This window comes from Mus pahari, chromosome 7 (assembly GCF_900095145.1).
Source record: "Mus pahari chromosome 7, PAHARI_EIJ_v1.1, whole genome shotgun sequence".
Lineage (NCBI taxonomy): Eukaryota > Metazoa > Chordata > Mammalia > Rodentia > Muridae > Mus > Mus pahari.
The window spans coordinates 68,667,731-68,694,414 of record NC_034596.1 but is presented as its reverse complement, the minus strand read 5'-3'; the positions used below and the strand labels follow the sequence as shown (position 1 = coordinate 68,694,414).

The following is a 26,684-nucleotide window of genomic DNA, read 5'->3' as shown; positions in this document are numbered from 1 at the left end:
CCTGCCTCTGCCTCCCGAGTGCTGGGATTAAAGGCGTGTGCCACCACGCCCGGCGCATATATATATTCTTGATGTGAGAAACTGATTTCTATGGTACGCCTTATGAACATGTATACCCTGATCTCATTATGAAGGGTAAAGCAGATAAATGCTTATAAATGGACATTCTGCAAAATACAGGCATGATATACTCCAGATAGGGTCGTTAGACATTGTAACTCTGAAACACTGTCAAAGCCAAGAAGATCCCATGAGAAAGGCTACTAAATGTATTGCAAGATCCTCAAAAAGATCCTGGATCAGAAAAAAAATATTAGGTAAAACTAAGGAAATCTAAAGGAAGTAGAAATTTTAGTTAACAATAGTGGTTAATTCTAACAAATATACTATACCAATGTTAGCTGATAGTGGGAAATGATGTAGGCTATATGTATAAAATGGTGTTGGCTATGCGTATGCTCTCAATATTAACTTTATAACTCCAAAGCTGCTCTAATGTAATTACTCTGGGAAGGTAGGAAAAGACAGTCTCATTTTCTGCCCAAGCTAGCATCTGACTCATTATACACTAATTCTTTCTATTTCTGCCTCCTGGGATGTCAAGCATGAACCACCACACCTATAAAAGGCCTGTGTTTATTGTTTAATTCTAGAAGATTTTTTGTAGTGATTTGCATAACTATATGAAGAAGCTGAACAAACAAAACCTACCCTCCCCAAATAGAGGACTGATGTCCATATTCAGACTGTCTATAAAACCAAAGTATTCAGTACACCATAATTCCAGCAAATAAAGCACTGCATCAAAGACACAGATGTGTGTAGTCAGCTCACTTCTCATTACGGCACAGATGTGCTTCAGTGGAGAAAAGTGCTTCAGTTCAACCATACAAATCTACTCAATATCCTTATGCCAGTGAAAAAACCAGAGCATAACTCTCACCAATAAAAAGTGAACTGCAAAAGGATCACAGACCTAAATGATGTTACACCCAACACAACAATAAAGTATCTAAAAGAAAACCCATGAGAAATTATTTTGACTTTGATTCAGGGGAAAATTTCATAGATAGAACATCTAAAGCATAAGTCATAAAAGGAAAAATAAAACTGCGGAAAATGGACTCAACCAAAAGGAAAAGTCATACTAGTTTAAAGAACACTTAGGAATTGAAAGGATAAGTCATAGACTCAGAAGGTATGTTTGCCAATCATATCAGGCATATTAAATGTAGAATAGACAAAAAAAAACCCCACTCAACAACAAAATGAACAAAAGATCAGCGCAAACACTTAATCAGAGAGAAAGCAAAAACAAAAAACAAGAAAAGCAGCAAAGCAAATGAAGAGATTCTCAGTGTCACCAGTCATTAGAGAAACAAACTTTTAAACACGGTACCATCACCCACCTATAAAAATAGCTAAAATTTTGAAAAGATTGACTACAACAAGTGCCAATGAATGAGGTCACTGCACCTGGAAGACTCCAAAGGGAAGAATGAACATAAAACAATGTAACCCCTTTGGAAAACGGCTGTGTGTTTCTTAAGAACTTAAATAAATAGCTATAAATGACAAAAATCTTTTAGGTATTCACTCCAAAGTAAAGAAAGCAAATATGCATATTCTGATAGAAATATTCCTATAAGACTTATTTAAAAGACCAGAGAAATTTGGAAACAACTCAAATCCCCATCACCAGGTAAGGAGACAAGTTGTGGTCTGTACAAACAATGGGAAGCTACTTTGCAATACAAACTAATGAATCACTGAAATGTGTGTGTGTGTGCGTGTGCGTGTGCGTGTGTGTGCACACACACACACGCACACACACACCAAAGTATGGATGACTGCCTAAGTACACTATACTGACTCGAAAGTACACTATACTGAATCAAACAAGTCAGACTAAAACAAATGCATCTACTATTTATTTTATCTATACAATGCTAGAGGTATAAATGAATGTACAATTCAGAAAGCATAGTGGTGGGTTTCCTGGTAGGAAACTGAGAAGTCAGAAGGAAAAAAATCACAAGTCACAGCAAGAAACTTTACAAGTCTACAGATCGCTTGTTACCTTGGTTATGCTTACAAAAGCTCACCATCCCTATCCTTTAATCATACGGGTAAAGATATGATATGATAGGTTATGTTATGTTACAATATGTTATGTTATATTATGTAAAGCTACTTAAAGCTATATCAAAGAAAATCAAATTCATTCTATCTTGAACCCACATGTAGGTTGAGTGGACCTTTTCATTTACATAAGAAAATATTATGAGATCCTTGTGGCTTGATTTTTACTATAGATTGAACATGCTCTATCATCTTAGTAATTAATTCAATTATTTCCCACAATGCCAAAACAAAAAAGAAGACAAAACAATAAGGATCACAATATGATAGACTCACTTGAAAGATTATACAATAGTTAAATGAATCACAACATTTGTACCAATTCTCAGTTTCCTGAAAACATTCTAGTCCAATTATGCACAACCTCACTAAGGTGGTATAAATACATCGAAGCATACTGCCTCCAGTCTCACTTGAGCTTTCAAATTACACTTAACTTGGGTCTTATCCTCAGCTCATGATGGCAGGGAGCAGTGACAAGGAAAATGTTTCACTATTAATAAGTGAGCCACACACACAAAGGGGTGAGGAGAATCTGTTCAGCTATAGTTACAAGAATAACATTAATCATGTAAGTAAACACCTCAGATAGATTCACCCAGGTGAACCTTCTCAAGCTAAAAATGTAGTTAATTACTAATAACGTATGTGTTATATGCATGTCTATGCACATGTTTATGGATGCATTTAACTGTATGTGCACGTGTGGAGGTCAGAAGTCAACACTAGGGCCCTTTTTCTACCATTCCCCACCATATTTTTTTTCCAGGAAAGGTAAATCTCTATTTTAACATAACAGTGTGTACACTCTTACAAGAGGGCAACACACAGTATTTTGCTATAACAACACTGTTTTAGGTCACTGTGGTAATGAAATCATAACAGCTTTAAGAATTGGTTCAGATAATATTTAGATACGAGTTTATACTGCAGATAGATAGATAGATAGTAGACTGATAGGGGGACATACACCCATACATTTAACTCATCTAATAGCTTTACCAAGTTATTTATATGATTCTAAGTATTACTCTGCTTAACACTTAAACTCGCAGTTATATAAAAAAAAAAAACCATTTTGATTTATAAAAGAATGCTAGAATAAATGTTTAGCAACTGTAACTACAAAGGGAGCCTCCCTCCCTTAGTGTAGTTGTGATGTTTAATGCCTGCATATCTATTAAGTCATTACAGCATTTCCTGACACACAAAAGGAGCTTGTTAACTTGGATTCTGTACAGTTGAAGTATTTCTCAAATATGCTTTCTTTTTATTTTATTTGCTATTTAAAACAAATTTTAATTTAAATATATTTTGATCATATTCTTCCCCTCACCCAAGTTCTTCCAGGTCCTCCCCCTCCCTATCTACACAACTTAAGATCTTTCCCGAAAAATGAACAAGGATGCAATACTACAAAACCCCCCAAAATGAAGAAAACAAATTAAAACATCCCCCCCAAACCAAAACAAGAAACAAAACCAACAAACCACACAACAACAACAACAAAAGTCCATGCTATACCAAATAAAAGGACACATAAAAAACTGTCTCCATGTTAATTTTTGAGAAAAGGTCTCTCAATGAACCTGAAACTCACTGCTTGGCTAAACCGCCTGCCCAGTGACCACCAGGTCCAGGATGGATTATTTCACAATAATTGGGAACAAGAAGGGCAATCGTATACCCTGTTAAAGGAATATATATCAATATTTACTATAAGAACTTGATACCATTTCTTGATTCTATAAGCAAGTGCATATACATGCAGAATTCTGGAATAAAGAAAACCATATAAGAATAAACAATTAATTGGATTGGTCCTTTTAACTGATACTCATGAACCTAAATATGAGTCTCTTATGATTATAGAGAAGATGGCAGTCATCTCGAGACATATTAAAAGCAATTTATAATTTACAATGTACCAAATTTTGATATCACATAAGGAGTAAAGGATAATAGTAAAAGCTAGACATTATTATTTGTATATTTGGAATTCTGGTTTCATACCACATCTTGACACAGAAATGCAAAAAAAAAAAGCCAGGTACAATAAAAACCTCAAAATCTTTAAGATATATCTGAAATCTGTACTTAGCCTACACAGGATACAATATTCATTTTCCTGTGTGACTATCAATCAGTTTGGCTGGAGTCAAAGGGTACTATCAATTTTGGTTATAAACATAACAAATAAGAACATAAAGAATAACAATCTGGATGTGCTATTTAAACCCTTGTTAATTTATCTGACAAAAGTGGTTTTTCACTCTTCACGTATTCATAAAATAACTTTAAAAATAAACAGGGTTCATTAGACACATATGGCAGGGAGAGCTATTTTTCCTATTGAAATGGGCATCCCATGGAGTACTGTAAGGTCAGTTACAGCCCGATGACAGTGGAAAGTGAGAGGCTCCTCTGTTTGCTGGAGGCTATGCTGGCCTGTGCTCATATGCAGACCCCTGGGCATAAAAACAACTATGCAGGAAGTTTGCTCTGTGCTTCTTGTTTAAATCTGCACTTCCTAAATTGTTCATACCACAAGTAGCAATTTATTTTACATGAAAATGCACTGTAAGTGGGTGTGGTGTGCATACACAGACAAAGGCCTGCACACACACAGCTAAGGAAGGTGAGTCTCACCAAACAATGCATTTACTAACCACTTCCAGATTCAAGATAAGGACAAAGTCACCCAGCCTTAACACCTTTAACCAAGTGAACAAAGTAATAAAGCCTTCAACAACTAAGCCTTCCTTCCTAAAAACAATGGCAGCTACACAGCAAAGTTATAGAGCTCCTGAAGTATAGAATAAAAGTTTGATGTGTTGCCGCAAGCCTGTGATATAAGCATACAGGAGGCAGAGGCAGGAGGATTCCCAGTTTGAGGTCAGCTTGGAATACATACTGAGGACCTGTCCAAAGATGTGGTGTGAAGAGACAGAAGGAGGCAGAGACAAGGAGAGAAAAATTACGTTCAGGGATCAGAAACTAGGACTGGTAATAGGTTTTGAAATGTTATGGAAAACAGCATCAAGCAAATACACAGTAATACATACAGAAAAAGAATCTCCCACTCTGAAACATTTTAGAATACAAAGCAAGCCCTTGTAGTCATGATACAAGTTTTACCATTTTATCAATGATTTTCCTTTCCCTTAAAGGAAAAATCTGTAGGAGTGTTTCCAGAAGAAATGAGCATTTGAATCACCAGTCTAAATAGAGAAGATTTGCCCCGGCCCAATATCCAGCTCAAATGAGGGACAAACTAGGAAGGAAAACAGACAAGGCAAAAGGACATGGTCTTTCTAGGTTGGGGCTAAGAGGGTCGTCAGTACTGCAGGCTGTTAAATGCTGAGATGCAGGATGTGAGATCCCCCTGTCTCCCCTCCACTACCAGCCCACCTGCTCCTCTTCAGGCTTTCAGCCTCACACCAAGACTCACATCATCAACTGCCACTGTTCCCTGGTCTGAAGCCTGAGGTCTATCACCAGCACTCGGGTTCCTCTGGCACACGGCTAATGGTGTCCACCATCAGATGAACCAATTCCCAGAACAGATTCCATCTTAAATACCACTATATTATATTGGGTTTTTGTCACTTAGAGAACTCTGGCTAAACTGTCCACTAACATATTTGAGAATGTATTTTTACTGTTATTTTAGGCCAGAATATTAAGAGGCATTTTCTTCTGTTTTGTTCCCTGGTATTTTCTTGGCACCCAAAAGTATAACTGTCCCACAGTAAATACACCATAAAGACCTGCTGAGTGATAGGCACATGAGAAACAAAACATTATTACAAAAAATTCAATTTCTTAAAACCCTGAAAAGACTAAAAAGTTTCATTTTTCAATGGAGACAACCTTATATACGGTCTATAGGGTCTAACAAATTTTAGAGTGATTTGGAAAGAATAAATAACCAAATTCCAACAGTAAACTGAACTCAGTTCTTTGGAGTCCTATTAAAAAAAAAAAAAATAAAGCCAACTGTATATCACTGTGACAATTTATTATATTTGGAGCTGCTTTTCTGAGATTAATTTTAGAATATATCTCATTACATATTTTAATTAGCATTATGATTTAATATTGTTAAAGTCTTAACTGCAAAACTCTGACTCTGAGACAGACTGCGTAATTACATTTCCTCAGTGACCTGCAGTCTCGTGAGCATTTACTCTAGACTAAACAGCTTCATTCAGCTGCCCTGTGTCTGACTGTTGATGAAAGACGCTTGTTTGACAACTGCTTCAAGCGGAAACATATTTTTCCATGATTGCATAAAAAGAGACTTAAAGCATACCAGACTACAGCCAGAGTAGCAGCTAAAGCACAAGGTTCACGCTGATTTCTAAGCTGACTTTTAATTCAAATACCAACAAAAACAGATATGAGGGAGTGAAACGGGGGGGGGGGGGGGGGAAAGAAGAGAGAGAGAGAGAGAGAGAGAGAGAGAGAGAGAGAGAGAGAGAGAGAGAGAAAACACGAACGAGATCACCCAAGCTAACTTAGAAATACTTCAACAATTATAGCCAAGTATAATAATGATTATGTTAATACATATAAAAACTGTAATTTGTGATGTTTGTGTTTGCCTGGGGTTTTTTCTTTGCTTTTAAGACGCTAAACTCTGTAAGACTACTAGATTAACTTAAATGAGTAGCATAAGAAGTAAACATAAAACATTGTTTGTCTGTTGTTGAGCAAGCAAGTCACATATTACTTTCAACAGGCAAAGCCCTTTGACCAAAGTATACATAGCATGCCATACCCTCCCTTGCAGAATTTCAAATATAATCAACAGTTAAAATTCTTTTTTGCTAGGAAAAAGCACAATGAGAGTGATGGTAGATGATACAAACAGTCAATGCTGTGGTTGTGGTAGTGGCTGTGCGTGGTATGCATCTGTCAAAACTCATGGAAACGCATATGTAAAGCAGGAATGTATAAATTATTCTTTAATGAAGCTGCTAAATAACATCTTATTTTATGCGATACTGTTTTAAGGCATTTTAGATTGCTATCAATTATTTCATTAACAGAAACCTGAACTAATCCATTTACAACAAATTTAAGAACTGAGATTCAGCCTTTCATAAATATTAATTTAAACAACAATCTAGAAAAATATAAGGAAGCAGGCATACATGCACACATGTGTGAACACATAATGATAATAGAATGTTTTTTCAAGAAGATATATACATGGCTGATAAATACTTAAAGCTATTCAACATCACTAGCCACCTAGGAAACGCCCGCTGCTCAACTACAATGAGTGCCCATCTACTGTAGTTACCATTTAAACACAGTGTTTGTAGAAAGAAGAAAAAATGGAACGCTGGTACTCTATTCCTACTTCGGGAAAAACAACTCAGCTTTGTTGGATAATGATGTGGAGGTTTCCTATACAAAAGCTAAAACTGAACTATCCAGTGACCCTGCAACCTTATTTTGGATCTCTATCTAAAAGCAGTAAAAGCAGGTCCCTGTTTGTGAATACCCTACTGAAACACCCAGCCTCACAGCCACGCTATTCTTCATAACCAAGAGATAACACTCATATGTCCACAGAGAGATGAATGGAGGAATAAAAGTGGTATGAACATACTGTGTGCCATTATTTAACCTGAAATGGCCTGTTACACTCTTCAACAGGACACACATTTGAGGATATGATGCTATGTGATAGGAACTTACTTCTACTGCCTAGTTTACAACATTCACCAAAGAGAGATCCTATGTAGTTCCATTTTATGAGATATTTAGAGTTGTCAGATCTAGGAGACAAAAAGGCACTGGGAAGGAAGGAGGAATACTAAGATGTCAGATCTAACACTGTTTCAGTATTACAAAACAAAAAGTTCTAGAGATAGTGAATACAGATAATGGGTTACACGACAATATGAAATGACTTAATAACACTAAACTGTCTAATCAATTTCATAAGATAGCCTACTGTATATGTCTGTTACCTCACCTAAAGAAACAGATCATTTAGAAAAAGAGGTGTAGGATCAAAACAGAACATAAGTAAGAAGAACTACATGAAGAGATAATAGTTAGGGTCATTGCAAAATTAGAACAATAAAATGCAGATCAAACAAACTCAAACTCTTAACATTTATTAAAATTTAATGTTTTCAATTGAGTTCTTCACACTATGTACATTGTAAGTGCTCAGTAGAAAGTGACCAGTGGTAACCACAGGGAACAGTATTGATCTACATACAGCATCTATAGCATTATAGAAATTTCTATTGCCTAGTTAACAATATTTAAGCTTTTACATTTACATTTTAAAATAAGATTTGTTTTATTAATTTCACATGCACATGTATGTACATATACCACTTGTGTTCAGTACCTGTAGATACCAGATCCGTAGGTGGGTGGCTCACAATCCAATGTAAGTACTGGGAACCAAACAAGGGTCCTCTGCAAGAGCAACAAGGGCTCTAACTTCTGAGCCATCTCTTTAGGCCACACATTTAACACATGATATCATTAAGATTATATCTATTTATATTATATTATACTAATTTGGGCTATTTTCTATTTTTTTCTTTTCCTACCATTTATTAAGCATTTTCTTTTTCCATTTTCATGTATTGGGCACATGGTGTGTGTGTGTGTGTGTGTGTGTGTGTGTGTGTGTGTGTGTGTGTGTGTCAATGTTTGCATGTAGGTGTTCATATATTTGGAGGCCAAATATCGATGTTAAAAATCATCTACTAACATTCCTCCACTGTATTCAGAGAGGCAGGCTCTCTCATGAGATCAACTCCAGAGCTTGCCAATATAGCTGGTCCCATTAGTCAGCTTGCTCAGAGATCTGTTATCTCTATCAGCAGAGACTAGCATTTCAAGTGGGTTATCACACCTACCTGCATTTATGAGGTATCTAGGAGTCCTACCTCTAGACCTCATGCACATGAAGCAAGGTCTCTAACTAATGTTGAGCCATCTTCTTCAATTACAGTTCCTATGAACTTACTGTTTACTCTGGTTACGTTGAACAGCTACTTATTCCTGTTTTGCTATAAGATGTTACAATAGTAAACGTTCCTCTCCTTCCTGTCCTTTTACCACTACTCTGAGGCCACTCAGATTGCTCAGAGACTAACAACCTGAATTCAAACCCATGTGGTGGAAGAAGAAAACTGACTCCCCTCACCTCCACATGAGCACATGGTTCATGGTTTCTCTCTCTCTCTCTCTCTCAATAAATAAATAAATAAATAAATAAATAAATAAATAAATAAATAAATATTTTTGACCCAAACCACTTTAATTTTCCATGTAATAAACCCAACAATGCACTTCTATTATTTATGATCATTTCCATGATCTCATAAATATAGCTTTTATAGCAAATTTATAAGAAAATGTAAAACTCTTTAACAGAGGAGGGTCTGTTTTAAATACTTAATGTTTACTGACATTAAAGATTCTATGGAATGATTAAAATGATAGTTCTGGTTGATGGTAATTCAGCCAAAGTTTTTTAAATCAACGTTTGTGCTACATGTAACTTTTCTATGTAATAAAATATAATATTCTTGGGGCTAGAAGGCTAATACCTCAGTGAGTGAAGTGCTGGCCATACACATATGGGTATTTGAGTGCAATCACTAGAACCAATGCAAAAGTCCAAAGTGCTACTGCTAGTAATCCCACTGGAGAGATGATGCAGGTTAGCCTGATCAGTGAGGCCCAGGTCCCAGTGAGCTCTCCAATCTCAAAAGACAAAGTTGATGGCTTCTGAAGAATAGCACCCAGGGTTGACCTCTGGCCTCCGCACACACATGTACACACATGTGCACATGCAGCTGTATGAGGAACGGGTTTGGCCGCGGCCCCAAGATGGTGCCCGGGACTGCTGCCAAGTCTAACGGCTAACAACTGACTTCCTCATATCCCTCAAGATAGCCATGTCCGTTAAACTACACAGATGCACCACGACAAAAGATCAGATGATGTGACGAATGTAGTCCTGTGCCAATGAACTGTGCCTACGTGGAATAGGGTGATGGGGAGTGGACTAGAGGGTATAAAAGGGGATGGCCAAGAGAGGTCGGGGGGTCTTTTTACTGCACATAGTTATGTTCCTGAATAAACTGCTTTGAGAAGGACATCAGTTTCATCGCTTCTTTTCCGCTGGTTGGAGATGGTAGCGACACAGCTGCGCACACACACACACACACACACACACACACACACACGCACGCATGCACAGACATACTCCTCCTATAATGCATGTGTACCTTATGTCCTCATGCTGCAAAACAGGTAGCATATAGGAAATTATAAATTTGCTGTCCTGAGGGAGTTTTAGATTCTCTATTTTGTTGGCTTCATATTTAGAGGTCATAGGACTTTAAGAGAGCATAGAACTAAATGTTATCAATCCTTAAGATCTCCCAATAGTGGATGTGATGGTTTGTATTTGCTTGGCCCAGGGAGTGACTCTATTTGGAGGTGTGGCTTTGTTGGCGTAGGTGTGTCACTGTGGGTGTGGGCTTTAATAACCTAGACCTAGCTGCCTGGAAGTCACTTTTCTGCTATCAGCCTTCAGATGAAGAAGTAGAACTCTCAGCTCCTCCTGTACTACACCTGCCTAGATGCCACCCTGCTCCCATCTTGATGATAAAGGACTGAACTTCTAAAACTGTAAGCCAGCCCCAATTAAATGTTGTCCTTTATAAGACTTGTCTTGATCATGGTGTCTCTTCACAGCAGTAAAACCCTACCTAAGACAGTGAATAATCACATACTATGCTGTTTTTACTTTAGGTCTACATTAGAGCCTCAGTAGTCATATGTAGAATATTATCCATCATCTTCAAGGTGTTGTTTTTAACCTGAGTACACATATAGGTTTTATTTTATGTTTACTATTGCTTATCTCTGCTGCTATAGTTGTTAATTTTAATTACTTGGCCTCATTTTATGTATTGTTTTTAGTTCATATTATATTCTTTTGTTCAGAAACACAATTTCTGAGCCAGTCTTCTATTCAATAGTTTACACTGAAAAAAAAACAGTCCAAAAAAATTGATTCTTTACATCCAGCATCATCTGTGTCTGGACTTCAAGTGTACATACATCTAAACTCCATTTATGCCGATGACAGACTATCGTTATTGCTCACAAATGGCATGATCAAGTTCATTTCACAAAAGGAAACATAGACTACAACTGCTAGCCGCTGGCCAGTCCTACATTAGACCTCCTGAAAAAAATGTGTCATAGCTCAGTTCACAAAAGTCTAGTTTCAGTAAAAATAGAAGACAGTGATTAAAACTATTTTTTTTTATAGGAAGGTACTGTATTTTCACTGGCTTATTATTTACTAAGGTAATTAATCTTTGATTCAAAGAAGCAAGTGGTAAGCTAAAACAGCCACTTTAGATATGTCTGCCAAAGAGCCTCAGAAGGAGAATGCCTGCATTCCAGTCCTGACCCCAAGAACCTAGTGAAGACAATGAAAAGTCGATATGCTGAATAGAACTTAACTTAGAATTACCTATTACTTAACTTTGAGAAACAGGATCAAGCTCTATAAGTAAAGCCTTCCTCAGAATCGCGAAAAGGTGCTTCTGGTGCTTACCCAAGCCGTCCTAAGAGCTCTTGCTCAGGAACTTGTGGTCCACAGGTCTCTATCTGCAGGGGCTGGTACTCATAAAGAGCTTCTTCCAGCTTTTGGATTGGTGCTAATGAAATCTGTTGACCCTATAAGAGAAATAAAGAAAATACATTTTAATAATATTTTCATATTGTCATCTGTAGTAATTTTAGAGAGATGGCTCAGCATTGAGGATTACTCGCTGCTCTCGTGGAGGGTAGTTCAGTTCCCAGCACCCACACTGGACAGCACACAACTACATGCAACCCCAGTTCCTGAGGATCCAACGACCTCTCCTGGTCTCTTGTGGCACTGCACTCATGTGTATTCCCACACACTGATCCATACATAAACAAATAATTAAAAATGTAAAATAAGGTCTATTAAAATTTTTAATAAAATAGCTATTAGTGTTATTATTCTATGAGTATAATGTATTACCATCACAAACCACATTCTATAATTAATATAATTTAATTTAATGAAAGAAAATGAAATCTACCATTAAATATAAATTTTGCTTTAATCAGTATTATTATTATCACTAGAACTAAGCAAAATAGAAGTTCAGTCCAACCTTACATTTCCTACTTTCTATAAAATACTATGACAGATTTGGTAATCAGTGCTTTGTTTTGTTTTAAAGTTCTAACTAGGGAAAGGGGCTAATAAAATTACTTCTGCAAACTGCTGTCACATGTCTTAGTTCTTTACAATAAAATCAAGCTTACCAAATGAGTACTATATGTGCATATATATACACATACAATATAAAAAATTTATTTCCCTTTTCTAGTGTGTCTGAAGGGAGTGACAGTGTACTCACATACATAAATAAAGTCTTCTTTAAAAATCTATGATAAAAACTAAATTCAATTGAATATCTAGGTATTTTTCTGAGAAGAAAGAACTACTACTAGGTCAGTATCCAAGAATGATATCTGAATACAAGTGTATAAAATCAAACATCATTCAGCCCAGCTACATGTGATTTCCAAATTGGCCTTCTAACATTTGATCCATCTTTTCAAGAAAAATACAATAAAAATAAAAACTGATATCTACTTAAGTTCAGACTATGTCTTAATAAGTCATATGAAGAAATACACAAGGTTTTAAGTGGGTAATGGTCAACAGGTGTGTTATGACAAAAGGCTGGTGAAATGGCTCAGCAGGTTAAGGCTCTTTGTCTCCAAGTCCAAAGTCCTTTGTTCAACCTCCAGAATACACATGGTGAAAGGAAAGAACCAATTAATGAAAAGTCGTCCTCTGACCTCTTTATATCACTATGGCACTCTTGTATATACATACATGCATACATACATACATACATACATACATACATACATACATACACAATGTAACAAAAAATCTAATGGCTTTCTAAATGCAAAATAGTTATTAGTATTACTATAGTAGTGTGATATCACTGTAAACTATCAAGAAAACTTCAGATTAAGGAAGTTCAACTATATGATAAATATGTTACACAAAAACTAATTTGGCTGTATATCATAGGGTGCAGTATAGCTTTAAGTGATATAGAAAATCCAAAGGAGGTGCAGGCACAAGCTGTACCTGCAGGGTTACTCTGAAGCCACCAGCAGGAGAACTTAAGTGCCTCTCAGCACCCACCAAGCAAGGAAAGATATCTGCTGGAACAGGAAGGCGGACCACTGAAAACCTCACATGGTGCCAGTACCTCAGTGGTGCCTCAAGACATGTAGATGGTTAAGCTTGGCTGTCAATTTGACTGGATCTAAAATTCAACTAAACAGAAAGGCTCTAATCACACTTGTGAGGGACTTTCTCTACTAGGTTAAAGTGGGAAGACAAACTCGCAATGCGGGCAGCACTAGCACGTATGGAAGTAGATCTGAGGGGAAAGCTTTTGCTTTTTCCCTGACTGTCTTTGCGTCTCCCTGGTGAGTCCATCTACCCCATTTCCAAATCCATTCACCCACTCTAAAGTCTATCCACCCCATTCTCCAGTCCATCCATCCTGTTCTCAGGCCTACCCACCCCATCCTACAGTCCATCCACCTAGTTGCCCCCTCCATCCACCCAGTTCCCCTGTCCATACCCTGCTGCCAGTGCTCTAACTGCTCTTACTGTCCTTCAAGAACATCAGAACCCAGCTTCCTCTGCCTTTCAATATGGATTGAAGACCAGCAGCTGTTGAGGAACACTCGAGCACCCGATTGAGACTGCTGGGGCACGCACCCTGGTAGATGACCCACCTATGGCTTTCCAGCCTCTCCCGTATGACAGCCATTGCAGGCCTATTCTGACTTTATTGTAAGTCAGTCTAATAAATTACCTTTTAATGTATATTACTATTGGCTCGGTCCTGCTAAAGAACACTGGCTAATATACTTACAGATGTTTTAAAGAGAAAAAGAGGAAGGAAGAAAATAATATCAAAGGGAAAAGTAGAGGAACCCTCTTCTCTCAGCTCTCAACCAGGCAATACACAAGAAGCCATGATGGAAAGGTCCCTACAGAGTCAGCATATCTTGGTAACCCTAGACCCTCAGTGAATCATACATACTCTCTAGAAATTCCAAGTATCATGAGATCTAATACTGAAACCTGGCCGGCCAGAAGAATTACCTGTAGACCGTGGGGACAAACCACACACTGTCCAGTTTGATAGGAACCTGGTCAGAGACAGAGTCTGTAAAGGAACAGACGCGGGCGCCAAGAAGTGTGTCGGTACTATGAAGGACTGCCCAGAAGTGAAGTCAATATTCACAACCAAACCCCTGAAGGACGAACCAGAGCTGTAAGTAACCAGTATCTAAGACAAGTATGTACAAACCTGATCTGTAGGATCACCCAAGGTGGAACAAGTATCTGTGAATCAGAAGCAAGAGCTGAAGTGATAACCAGTAAACAGACAAGAACTACATAAAGGACTCCACATACTATGTATGGTCCCCTACTCCATGATGTAATAACCCCTTTATTTATGCCCAGTGTTAGGTCAGTGGGTCAGCTCTGTCCTGTGCTGTTCTCACCTACTGCTTCTCCTTCCTCTCCCTCCTCTTCTCCCTCCCTCCCTCCCTCTCCTCTTTCTCTTCCCTTTCTTTCCTTTTGATAGGATTTCCTAGAGAAAATAAGCTGGCCTTGGCTGCAGGCTCACATCTCTGTCTCCTAGCGATGAGACTATTGAAGGTCACTTGAATCCATTTCTTTGCTTCCTCCCTCCCCCCTATGGATCCTGCTCCCATGTTTCATTCACCTTTCCCACCCTAGCGTTTTATCTATCAATGCAGAACTAATCACCAATCTTATTCTCTGTGGTGGTAAATACTCTTAACTTGACACACTCTAGAATGGCCAAGGAGAAAAGCATTCCAGCAAGTCTGTAAGGATTCTAGCTTAGATCCGCTGAGGTGAGGTCATCCGCCCTAAGTGTGAGCAACTTCATTCTACAGGCTTGTATCTGGGTCTGAGTAAAAAGGAGAAACCAAACCTGGCCGCAGTGCTCACTGCTCTCTGCTGCTGACCTGAGCACTGTGATCAGACCCCAAAGCTCCTGCTGTCATCACTTCTCCACCACAACCTCAAATCCCATGAGCCAAAACAAATCCTTCCTTCCTAAAATTCCTTTGCCAACTTCTTGTGACAGCAGCAAGACAAGTAAGGAATACAAAGTTTTCTCGTAGAGATCAGCCTGTCTCTGCCTCCCATGGGCTAGGATTAAAGGTGTGTGCATGCCCCAAGACAAAAAATCAGGACTACACCACCAAAACCAAATAAAGAAACCACAATGGAAAAGGGATAGAACATTTACACAATGAAATAGTATTCGGCTATTAAGAATGAGAACATCATGAGTGTTGCTGACAAATGGATGAAACTAGAAAATATTATACTGAGTGAGGTATGCCAGATCCAAAAGAACATACATGGTTTGTACTCACTAAGTGGATATTAGCCAAAAAAAAGTATAGAATATGCAGGATACAATCCACGGAACTCAAGGTTAACAAACCAAAAGGCCCAAGTGAGGATGCCTCAATCCCACTAAGGAAGGAAAAGAAGTAATCATGGGGAGAAGGGTTGGGGGGCAGGCAGAGGGAGGGAGGGGCATGAGTGAGAGAGACAGAGAAGAGGAAAAGGGGAACATGATCAGGTATGGGGGAACAGAACTAAAGCCCTGAAGGACTAGAGAGAATGAATGGAAAAGGCAACAGGAGGGGGGGGGGACCATCTAGAATGTACCAGAGACCTGGGAGGTGAGACCTTAGATGAAATGTCAAACAGTGGGGAGAGGGACCTTGTAGAGTCCAACTCCATCATCAAGTGGAGGGATGGGGTTGCCATCCCACAATCAAAAACTCTGACCCAGAATTGTTCCTGCCTGAAAGAACTGCAGGGACAAAAATGGAGAAGAGACTGAAAGGAGGTCTAGTGACTAGCCCAAATTGGGACCTCTATCAAGAACAGGCTCAAAGACCTGACATTATTACTGATGCTATGGTGTACTTACAAACAGAAGCCTAGCTGGCTGCCCTCTGAGAGACCCAACAAACAGCTGACTGAGACAGAAGCATATATTTACACCCAACCAATGGACAGAGGCTTGGTCACACCAGAATCTCAAGGTCCCAGAGGCAGCTTGACTACCAGGAGCTCTGACACATGCAGGATCTCAGGATCACAGGATCCCAGAATAATAGGATCCCAGAAACAGCTGAACTCTGAGGAGTTCTGACACAACGAGGATCACAGGAAGGACAGGCTCCAGTCAGATATAAATAGAGTAAGTAGCACTAGAGATAATCAGATGGCGGGAGGCAAGCATAAGAACATAAGCAACAGAAACCAAGGTTACTTGGCATCATCAGAACCCAATTCTCCCACCATAGCAAGTCCTGGATACACCATCACATCAGAAAAGCAAGATTTAGATCTAAAGTCACTTCTCATGATAATGATAGAGGGATAATAAGAAGGACATAAATAATGCCCAGGAGAACACAGGAAAACAGCTAGAAGCCCTTAAAGAGGAAACACAAAAATCCCTTAAAGAATTATAGGAAAATACAATCAAATAGGGGGAGGAAATGAACAAAACCATCTAAAATCTAAAAAAGGAAACAGAAACCATAAAGAAATCACAAAGGGAAACACCCTGGAGTTAGAAAATCTAGCAACAGAATACAAGAGATAGAAAAGAGAAGGTGCAGAAGATACCATAGAAAACATTGACACAACAGTCAAAGAAAATGCAAAATGCAAAAAGCTCCTAACCCAAAACATCCAGGAAATCCAGGACACAATGAGAAGACCAAACTTAAGGATAATAGGTATAGAAGAGAGCAAAGATTCCCAACTTAAAGGACCAGTAAATATCTTCAACAAAATTATAGAAAAAAANCTTCCCTAACCTAAAGAAAGAGGTGCCCATGAACATACAGGAAGCCTACAGAACTCCAAAAAGATTGAACCAGAAAAAAATTTCTCCCATCATATAATAATCAAAACACCAAATGCAAAAAAAAACAAGAAAGAGTATTAAAAGCAGTAAGGGGAAAAGGTCAAGTAATATATAAAGGCAGGCCTATCAGAATTATACCAGACTTCTCACCAGAGACTATGAAAGATAAAAGATCCTGGGCAGATGTCTTACAGACCCTAAGAGAACATAAATGTTAACACAAGCTACAATTCCCAGCAAAACTCGCAATTACTATAGATGGAGAAACCAAGATATTCCATGACAAAACCAAATTTACACAATATCTTTCCACAAATCCAGCCCTATAAAGGATAATAGATGGAAAACACCACTACACGGAGGGAAACTACATCCTAGAAAAAAGCAAGAAAGTAATCTTTCAACAAATCCAAAAGAAGAAAGCCACACAAACATAATTCCACCTCTAACAACAAAAATAACAGGAAGCAACAATCACTTTTCCTTAATATCTCTTAACATCAATGGACTCAATTCCCCAATAAGAAGACATAGCCTAACAGACTGGATACGTAAACAGGACTCAGTATTTTGCTGCACACAGGTAATGCACCTCAGTAACAAAGGCAGACACTACCTCAGAGTAAAAAGTTGCAAAACAATTTTCCAAGCAAATGGTCCCAAGAAACAAGCTGGAGTAACCATTCTAATATCAAATAAAATCAACTTTCAACCAAAAGTTATCAAAAAAGATAAGGAAGGACACTCCATACTGGTCAAAGGAAAAAAATCTACGAAGATGAACACTCAATTCTGAATATCTATGCTCCAAATGCAAGGGCACCCACATTCATAAAAGAAAATTTACTAAAGCTCAAAGCACACATTGCACCTCATACAATAATAGTGGATGACTTCAACACACGACTCTCATCAATGGACAGATCATGGAAACACAAACTAAACAGAAACGCAGTGAAACTAACAGAACTTATGAACCAAATGGATTTAACAGATATTTACAGAACATTTCATCCTAAAGCAAAAGAATATACCTCTTCTCAACACCTCACAGTACCCTCTCCAAAATTTACCATATAAATCGGTCCCAAAACAGGCCTCAACAGAGACAAGAAGATTGAAATAATCCCATGCACCCTATCAGATCACCACAGACAAAGGCTGGTCTTTTGTTTGTTTGTTTGTTTGTTTTGTTGTTGTTGTTGTTTTGAGACAGGGTTTCTCTGTATAGCCCTGGCTATCCTGGAACTCACTCTGTAGACCAGGCTGGCCTCGAACTCAGAAATCCGCCTGCCTCTGCCTCCCAAGTGCTGGGATTAAAGACGTGTACCACCACGCCCAGCGAAGGCTGGTCTTAAATTCCAACAAAAACAATGGAAAGCACACATACACATGGAAGCTGAACAACACTCTACTCAAGGATAACTTGGTCAAGGAAGAAATAAAGAAATTAAAGGCTTTTTAGAATTAATTTAATGGAAATGAAGACACATCATACCAAAACTTATGGGATACAATGAAAGCAGTGGTAAGAGGAAAACTCATAGCTCTAAGTGGCTCCAAAACGAAACTGGACAGAGTTTGCACTAGCAGCTTGACAGTACACCTAGAACCTGTAGAACCAAAAGAAGCAAATACACCCAAAAGGAGTAGACGGCAGGAAATAATCAAACTCAGGGCTGAAATTAACCAAATAGAAACAAAAAGAACTATACAAAGAATCGACAAAACCAGGATCTGGTTCTTTGAGAAAATCAATAAGATTGATAAATCCTTATCAGACTAACCAGAGGGCACAGAGACAGGATCCAAATTAATAAAATCAGAAATGAAAAGGGAGACATAACAAAGAATTGTATCTTAAAACAATTATTCCGTTTGGTGAATATCAAAAGTTGAAAATATTAGCATCATGTTCTATGAGCATCATAGAAGTATTATTGATAATTTTTCTCACTGTGCTTGAAATTAGCATTTTCTTAATGTTTAACTTCAAAGAGTTTTTGCTATTTTGAAATTTTAAAAATAGACTTAGTGATAAAATTAATTTCTCTCCTAGAAACACTGATAATCTTTTTTAAGTAAGCTGATCGTTAGACAATGTATACAGATATGTAATACATTTTAAATACTCTCTCACTATGTCAAGTGGTATCATATAAGGACTTCTGAATATATTTCTCAATGATTCATTTTTAATATTTTATGCTCTTTTACTATACTATTTTATGCTCTTTTATTATCCCAAAGAATATTTTGTATGTTTTGAAACAATTTAGTATTCAACATTAGATATAGAATCCTCAGTTATGGATATATTAAATATTCATTAATGGTATTTTTAGGGTATGAAAGGATATGAATATAAAATTGAACAAATTTTTATGTATTATTTGATTCTTAAAATACTCAATATTATTAATATATCTAATGTACAAAATGCATTTAAATCATAGAAAAATTAAGAAAAAAAACATAGGAAATTCAGACTGTTCTTCTGGAAAGCAGATGAACTGCTGCCTTGAGCCAGGGCTGGAGCGGGGAGGAAAGGTGTCAAAAAAAAAAATAGACGGACGCTTTGAAGGTCTTGGAAATGTTTATTGATTTGATTATGGTGATGTGTTTATAAGTATGTATATCAAAACTCATCTAAAAAATTCATATAGCTGTACACTTTAAATATATGCAGCTTATTGTATTAATTATATCGAGCTGAAATTTAACAAAACAATCAAATAAATGTAGTAACCCTCCCACCCCACCCCCAAAGCAGTCAAATCAACCGGTATTTCTATTTCAAACTCCAGGTAGGAGTGTTCAGTAAAGTTAGCTAGGAATATAAAATTAAGCCAAGAGAAGCTATGCTATTTTTCACCATCAAGTAATGAGTGAAATCAAGAATAAATAAGATTGAAAGAGGAGAAAATGTATGAAGAATGGGGTTGATACACTGAGTCTTAAAACAAAACAAAACTGGGCTTGGAGAGATGGTTCAGAGGATAGGAACACCTGCTGCTCCTCCAGAGGCCTGGGAGGTAATCTAAAGCATGTGGTTCAGCAATGGAAACTGTTTCTACTTGTATTTGTTAGGGTTATTTAAATGGCACAGGGAAGAACAATGGCAATGAAGGTCTTAGTAACCAGCTCCTCACACAACCATAAGTCTATCAAAGTCAGCACAGTATGTTGCATGGCTATGAAACTGGGATCAAGAACTTTCACTCCCTGGGCATTGAGTCACCTTAATTCTAAGGCTACTTCCTGAGACGAGTCTACAGAAAGCCTTTGAGAAAAATCAAATAAGGTATTTCTTTACTGTTTCTATTCTGGTAAATATCCTAATAAATTAAACTTGTATGCATGTATATATGCATATATGTGTTGGTATGGATTTTTAATGTTTTAAGAACCAAGCAAGCTGAAAGAATATGTCTCGCACTGTGTATAAGCTACTTATTAGAGTCACATTTCTGTGGCAGTTCAGGTACTTTCAATTTATTTTAGGAACAAGCAGAGTAATTTCTGTACTTTGCTGTTCTGGCCATTCTGGGATGATGTCAGCCTATCATCACTGTAACAGCTGCACAGTAATAACTTCCTGCTAAACCATCATTTCATGGTAGGTACAATTCATCCCCACCCCTGACAGGCACACAGAAATGACTTTTCCTCATTTTTCAAAATTTACAGTAACTGTCAAAGAACAAATGGAGGGCAGAGGTCTGAGGGCTAAAAGGGAACTATGTACTTACGTTGGTGTTGTGTCTAAAGTTGAATCAACTGAAGCAAACCATTGGAATTCTCTGATCTCATTTTTGTTATCTATAATGAGGTTGGGGGGAGACTGGAATACCAGGGTAGCCTGCTAGGAATGCATGGCCACTAAGCAAAAATAACCACTGCCTGTCCAAATATCATAAAAACAAACACGGTTGTCCTCCAACTGAATGTATGTCTGGTTTACACATTTAAAAAAAAAAAAAAAAAAAAAACAAAGAGAAAAAACAAGCACTTCTGTATTTCCCAAATCTCTACTATAATCAACAAACAAGGTAAATGTTTTAGAATGGGCAGAATTTTTTAAGCATTCTAATGATGGCTTATTCCTAGAATCAGTCTTTATGACCCTTTATCTTTTAAAAAATGTTAGCCAACAACCTAAAATGTTTTGTTCTCAAACTACATTTGCAAAGTACGAAAGGTCTCATCCCAGCCTGTATACACTAAGCCAGCTCATCAGCAATGCTCATTTTGATAATATGCTCCAAGCTATCAAAGGATTCCTAACATCTAGCTGAGCTTACTCTTATTCATCATTAGCAATCAAATGGTCCTAAGGAGCTATACTATACTATTTTGGTCAAGACAAGATTTTAATAATGTTTCTAGCAAATTGGCTCTGAAATGCCATCACAATCTGTAGGGAACAATTTTTTTTCATACAAATCCATTTCTAATGTTTACTTTCAAAACTCATCATTTAGTGTTCACATACTACATAGAAAAATGTTCTTTAATAATATCTCAACTCTACTTTTAGGTATGTATTGGTATACCAATATAAACTACTGCAAAATAAATTTCAAGATTAGAAAGTAACTTATTTAGGAGTGAAAGGTTAGGGGGTGGCTACCTATAGGCTGTGATTTCAGGGAGGAGTTGGGAGATCACAGTAAGCCTGGTCACTATGGAGGTCAGGGCTACAGAGCCAGACCTAGTATCAAGGGAGGGCAGTGGGGAGGAAGGGAAGAGCGAACCCATGGAATTTATTTGCTCTCTTTTTGTTGTTTTAAGTTCATATTCTTTGGGCACTGACAAACAACACAGTGTTGAGAGAACTGTTTTTAACTCCTTTTCTGATGCTTGTCTTGCTGCTGGACTAGACTTTGTTGCCAAGAGGACATAGCGTCCAGCAAGTCATGTCTGTTTCTATAAAAAGACCAGAAAAGAAAAACATCAAGGGAGACTATCTGCTGAAACAAAAGCCTCTTTCCTTAAAAAGACTGTGCTATTTTTTTTAAAAAATACAGTATTTGCCAGAAATTTCAAAATGAGCTTTTTAGGCATATAACATCTTAGCTGATTTGCTGTTATTCCCTATAAGAGTAATTTTCAAGAAAACCTTGTTATTGTGACGATGTCAACTTGTACATATATCTACATTTTCGATTGCAACAAAATATAAAATTGGTTCATACAAAGTTACCTAAATGTACCTTTCCTCTGTAGGCAAAACAAAACATATTTCAGTAAAAACATAGTAAGAGGGTATAAACAATGAGTCATATATACTCCATGTCTGATACAGTGCTTGATACTCTAGGAATGTTTATTTCAAGAATGCACAGGTGTTTTTATAACAGCCCTTTCAATCCTCTACCTCACCCACCCAAATCATGTATGACAGATCTCTTAGTTCTATCTAAAAGCTTTTGGGGCAATTTTTTTAAGGTGTTTTTCTTTTCTTTCCACCCCCCCCCCCCGTTAGTTAGGTGGTTTTGGGTTGAGTTTCTCTGTGTAGCCCTGAATGTCCTGGAATTTGTTTAGACTAAGCTGGCCTCAAACTCACAGAGCTTCACCTGTCTCTTACCTCTGCCCCTCAAGTGATAGGATTAAAGATGTACACCACCACTGCCCAGCAAATTTTTTATTTTTTAATGTGCATTATGTGTATGTTGGGGGTTATGAAGGCCAGCAAATAGCACTGGCTTATCTAGAACTGGAGTATATAAATAAAATCTCTTTATGTTTTTTGACATGGTTTTTCTGTGTACCCTTGGCTATCCTAGAACTCATTCTGTAGACCAGGCTAGCCTCAAACTCAGAGATCTGTCTGCCTCTGCCTCCTAAGTGCTGGGATTAAAGGAGTTTGTAACAAGCCACCATGCAGGTGCTGGGAACTGAACCCAGGTCCTCTGCACAAGCAGCTACAGCTCTTACTGCTGAGCCATCGCTCTAGACCTCTACCCAGGTTTTAAACCCTTCACTGCCAGAGATACTAAGCACGGATCTATCACAGAAACATAATTCATTTATCAAATATTTGGCACATGGTAGACACTGTGAAGCTACAATGTAACGTGAATCACCAGAACTAACCCTACTTTCAAATATTTATCAACATGTACAACTTAATGTGCCACAATATGGATTTATAGCCATTAATTATAAAGTTATAAGGTTCTCATTTATGTGTTAATATATAGGTTCTTTTAAAATGAAAATGATAAAATGTCATTGGCAGAAAATATTTACAATCTATTTCTAAAATACATTTAGACTTAGGCAAGCTACATTGGTACTGAGAAATAAACCCTAACTTTTATACATATATATTTTTTTCTTATATGTTTACTTTTCTTTGAATAATAAGCAAAAACAATCTCTTCCTCTAACAGAACTCATCAACAGAAACTGATGACTTGTCAATCATTATAAGTTGTATATATTTTGAAATATGATCAACAAGACTATTTCAACTAAGAATAACTCCTAGCAATGCTGAAATAAAGTGCCTTTAGGGAGGCACTTGGCTAATCAGTTCTTTAAGCTGCATTTCCCTGAACCTTTGACAGCAAGCACTTCATGTTTACTCTATGGATTACAAAATCAGCATACAGGAGTCACAGTCCTTTCAGGCTGGCCTCTGAAAGCCTATGTATCACTCAGCATAAGTGCAGCTCACACAAACACAAAAGCATCTAGCCTGTCACATGGTTTGCTTTAGGTTTTGTTTTTTGTTTTAATTCTGGGGGATAAATCTAATTTTACTCTATTGACTACCTTTCATTTAAAAAATGTAAATTGAAGAGATGCATACTTAATAAAACAGTAACCTAAAGGCAATGAAAAACCTAACTTTCAAGTGCTTCTAAATTTTACAGTTTGGTATTTTAACGCTGGTAAGTACTAACATATGACCAGTTGCTAGGACAGCTGCTGCCGCCAATCAGCTGCCTTTGCTGAGACACATTCTACAGATTACCACTTAATCTCCCACCGACAGCAATGGCTGCCTGTTGCTTCGCTAAAATCACCACTGAAAATAAACATGGTCACCAAAACAAGAAAAAGTACTCAGATATAACTTTAGGCAAAACACAACTCAGCCTAGTTCTGATCTACTTATTTCCTTCTACTAAACCTAAGGCTTCCTTGCCTGGCTCTCACCACCTCTCCACAGGCTGTTTCTGAATTGTCTGCTAAAAATTTAGATAGATAGATAGATAGATAGATAGATAGATAGATAGATAGATAGATAGATAGACAGACAGACACAGTGTTTTCTTTGCTGCTGTTGTTAAACTGATCCTATTAAAATCAAAAGAAATCGGACTTAGTGAAGACATGAACCTTCTCGCCATCTCATGACATCTGATCTTGCACTGGAACTCATCTACAGCCCCCTGTCCCCATCATAAGAAACTGTTCTTACACAATATCTCATCCCACTAAACACAATTAGAATCACCAAATAAAACACCTTTTCTACATCAGGGAAACTATGATAAAATTACTCTGAAGATCTTTAAGAAGATCTGCGACAAGGTGCTGATGAAGTTACTTTAAGTCCATTTGGAAACAGACTGAGAACCATACTCAGTGTTTACTTTTATGATCTAACTATACTTTCAATGCCTGAAGTCAACTCTGATTTTTAAACAGCAAGTAGCACTAGGTTCTCCGGTGTTTTGAAAGCCACTCTGACTCTGTTGCACATGCCTGTGACCACTGTGACCTCTACAAAGCAGTTGTGCGATTTGCTGCAGTGCAAATCCTCACAGACAAGTTGAACCTGTTCTCTTTGGCACTGGGCCCTTTCGCTGAACACACAGCTGAGATTTATTATACAAGGGAAACTGAGGGGCATTATTGCACAACATTTATCCTTCACATATAGCCAAGCCTAATCTTTTACAACCTTTGAAGGCTCTTAAAAAAACAGACGTCTTTTAATTACAATGGTTCTTATTTGTCACTAATTGCAAGACATATTAAGATTCATTTGACATTGGGAAAAAGCTAGCATACAAAGCTATGTACTAAAGGTTGTGAAAACTAGTCGCTTAACATACATTCGAAGCAGTAGCACTCTTAATCCTCAGATCCTTGAGCAATTACCGGCCTTGCTGTCTTTACAAGGTAAAGGCGATAAAATCACTTTTCTAACCCTGTGCTTACAGACTACATGATAAGAAAATAGGTTTGTTTGTTACTGCTTTTAATCTCACATCATTCATTGGTCTTTTAAAAACCAGAAACTTTCCATTCTTTCTGACTTTCCTTTATGTGTGGTTCTCCTGTGAGCCTTCCACAAACACTCTCTACCTCAGCTTAGAGCATCCTCAGCGGCTCCTCCTCAGAACTCGGAGCTGATTATTCTCTAAGAACAGGAATTACCACACTGTTTAATTCTTCAGCACTTGATAATTGATCTAGCAAAAAGTACTGCCTTGCTGTAAAAAGAAAGGAAGTAAGGACAAACGGGCAACCCTCCCTCCTGTGCTGGCAGAAGTGATCTACCCCCAACGTCAAGTTCCAACTGGCCTCTCAGCGGCTGAACACCTTAGACTCAGGGACGCTGAGTCAAGTGAGCATGTCCTCACTGTACTATTTCAATATTCTTGCTATCACCAAGTATACAAACTGGAAAGTGCCTATAATGCTTTTCTGAATACATTTTAAAATAACTTACTATTAAATTATTTTGTGGTTTAAAAAAAAAGCTAAGGACATTTGTAGGAATTAGAGGTTCCCCAGAAAGTAAACTAGGCACATTCACAAACAGCACCAAATATACTTTGTCTCCAGCTAAAGAAGAAACCCCTTTCATTAGTTTACCATTGTTATTTCAGCTTTTAGAAAAGTTTTCTCCAGCAGTTTCTATCTCTGTCTCCCTCCAGGGAATTAAAACTTTAGGAGTTTGGACCATTTGTCATTCACTAAACCAAAACAACACCTTTTCTAGAAAATGTGGGCTCTCCAAGAATAAAAGTATTAACTTTAAGTGATTTCCCTTCTGCGTATGTGTGACAACAACTGAAGACAAAGAGACCATGAGTTTGGGTGAGAGCAAGTAAGTGGAGGTGCACGGAGGACAGGAGAGCGGGAGGAAAGGGAGGAAATGATTCGATTATATTATAACCTCAAGAAATTAAAAAAATAATAATTTTAAGTATTTTACAGGCATTACAACTTGAAAAAAATAAGTATATAAGAAAATTATTATTCACCTGAAATAGTCACAATATGAATCTATTCTATATGGAACAACATAAACATTGAAATGGAACAATAAAAATATATACTCATAAAACAAACCAGACATATATAAAATGACTAAAAAACAGATCTGAAAAAGCGGAGGTGTGTGTGTGTGTGTGTGTGTGGGCGTATCTACATGCATGGCATATGTGTGGGGGCCAAAGATCAACCTGGTGTCACTCTTCAGAC

General features: G+C 37.6%; 1 protein-coding gene across 1 annotated transcript in view; it reads right to left on the bottom strand.

Annotated features, from left to right (window-relative positions):
* Positions 1–26,684, bottom strand: part of Mnat1 (MNAT1 component of CDK activating kinase) — a 143,781-nt gene that overhangs the window by 38,918 nt on the left and 78,179 nt on the right. The window contains exon 6 of the mRNA XM_029540543.1: positions 11,768–11,889. Within this exon, the coding sequence (XP_029396403.1) occupies positions 11,768–11,889 (122 nt within the window). The remainder of the gene's footprint in view (positions 1–11,767; positions 11,890–26,684) is intronic.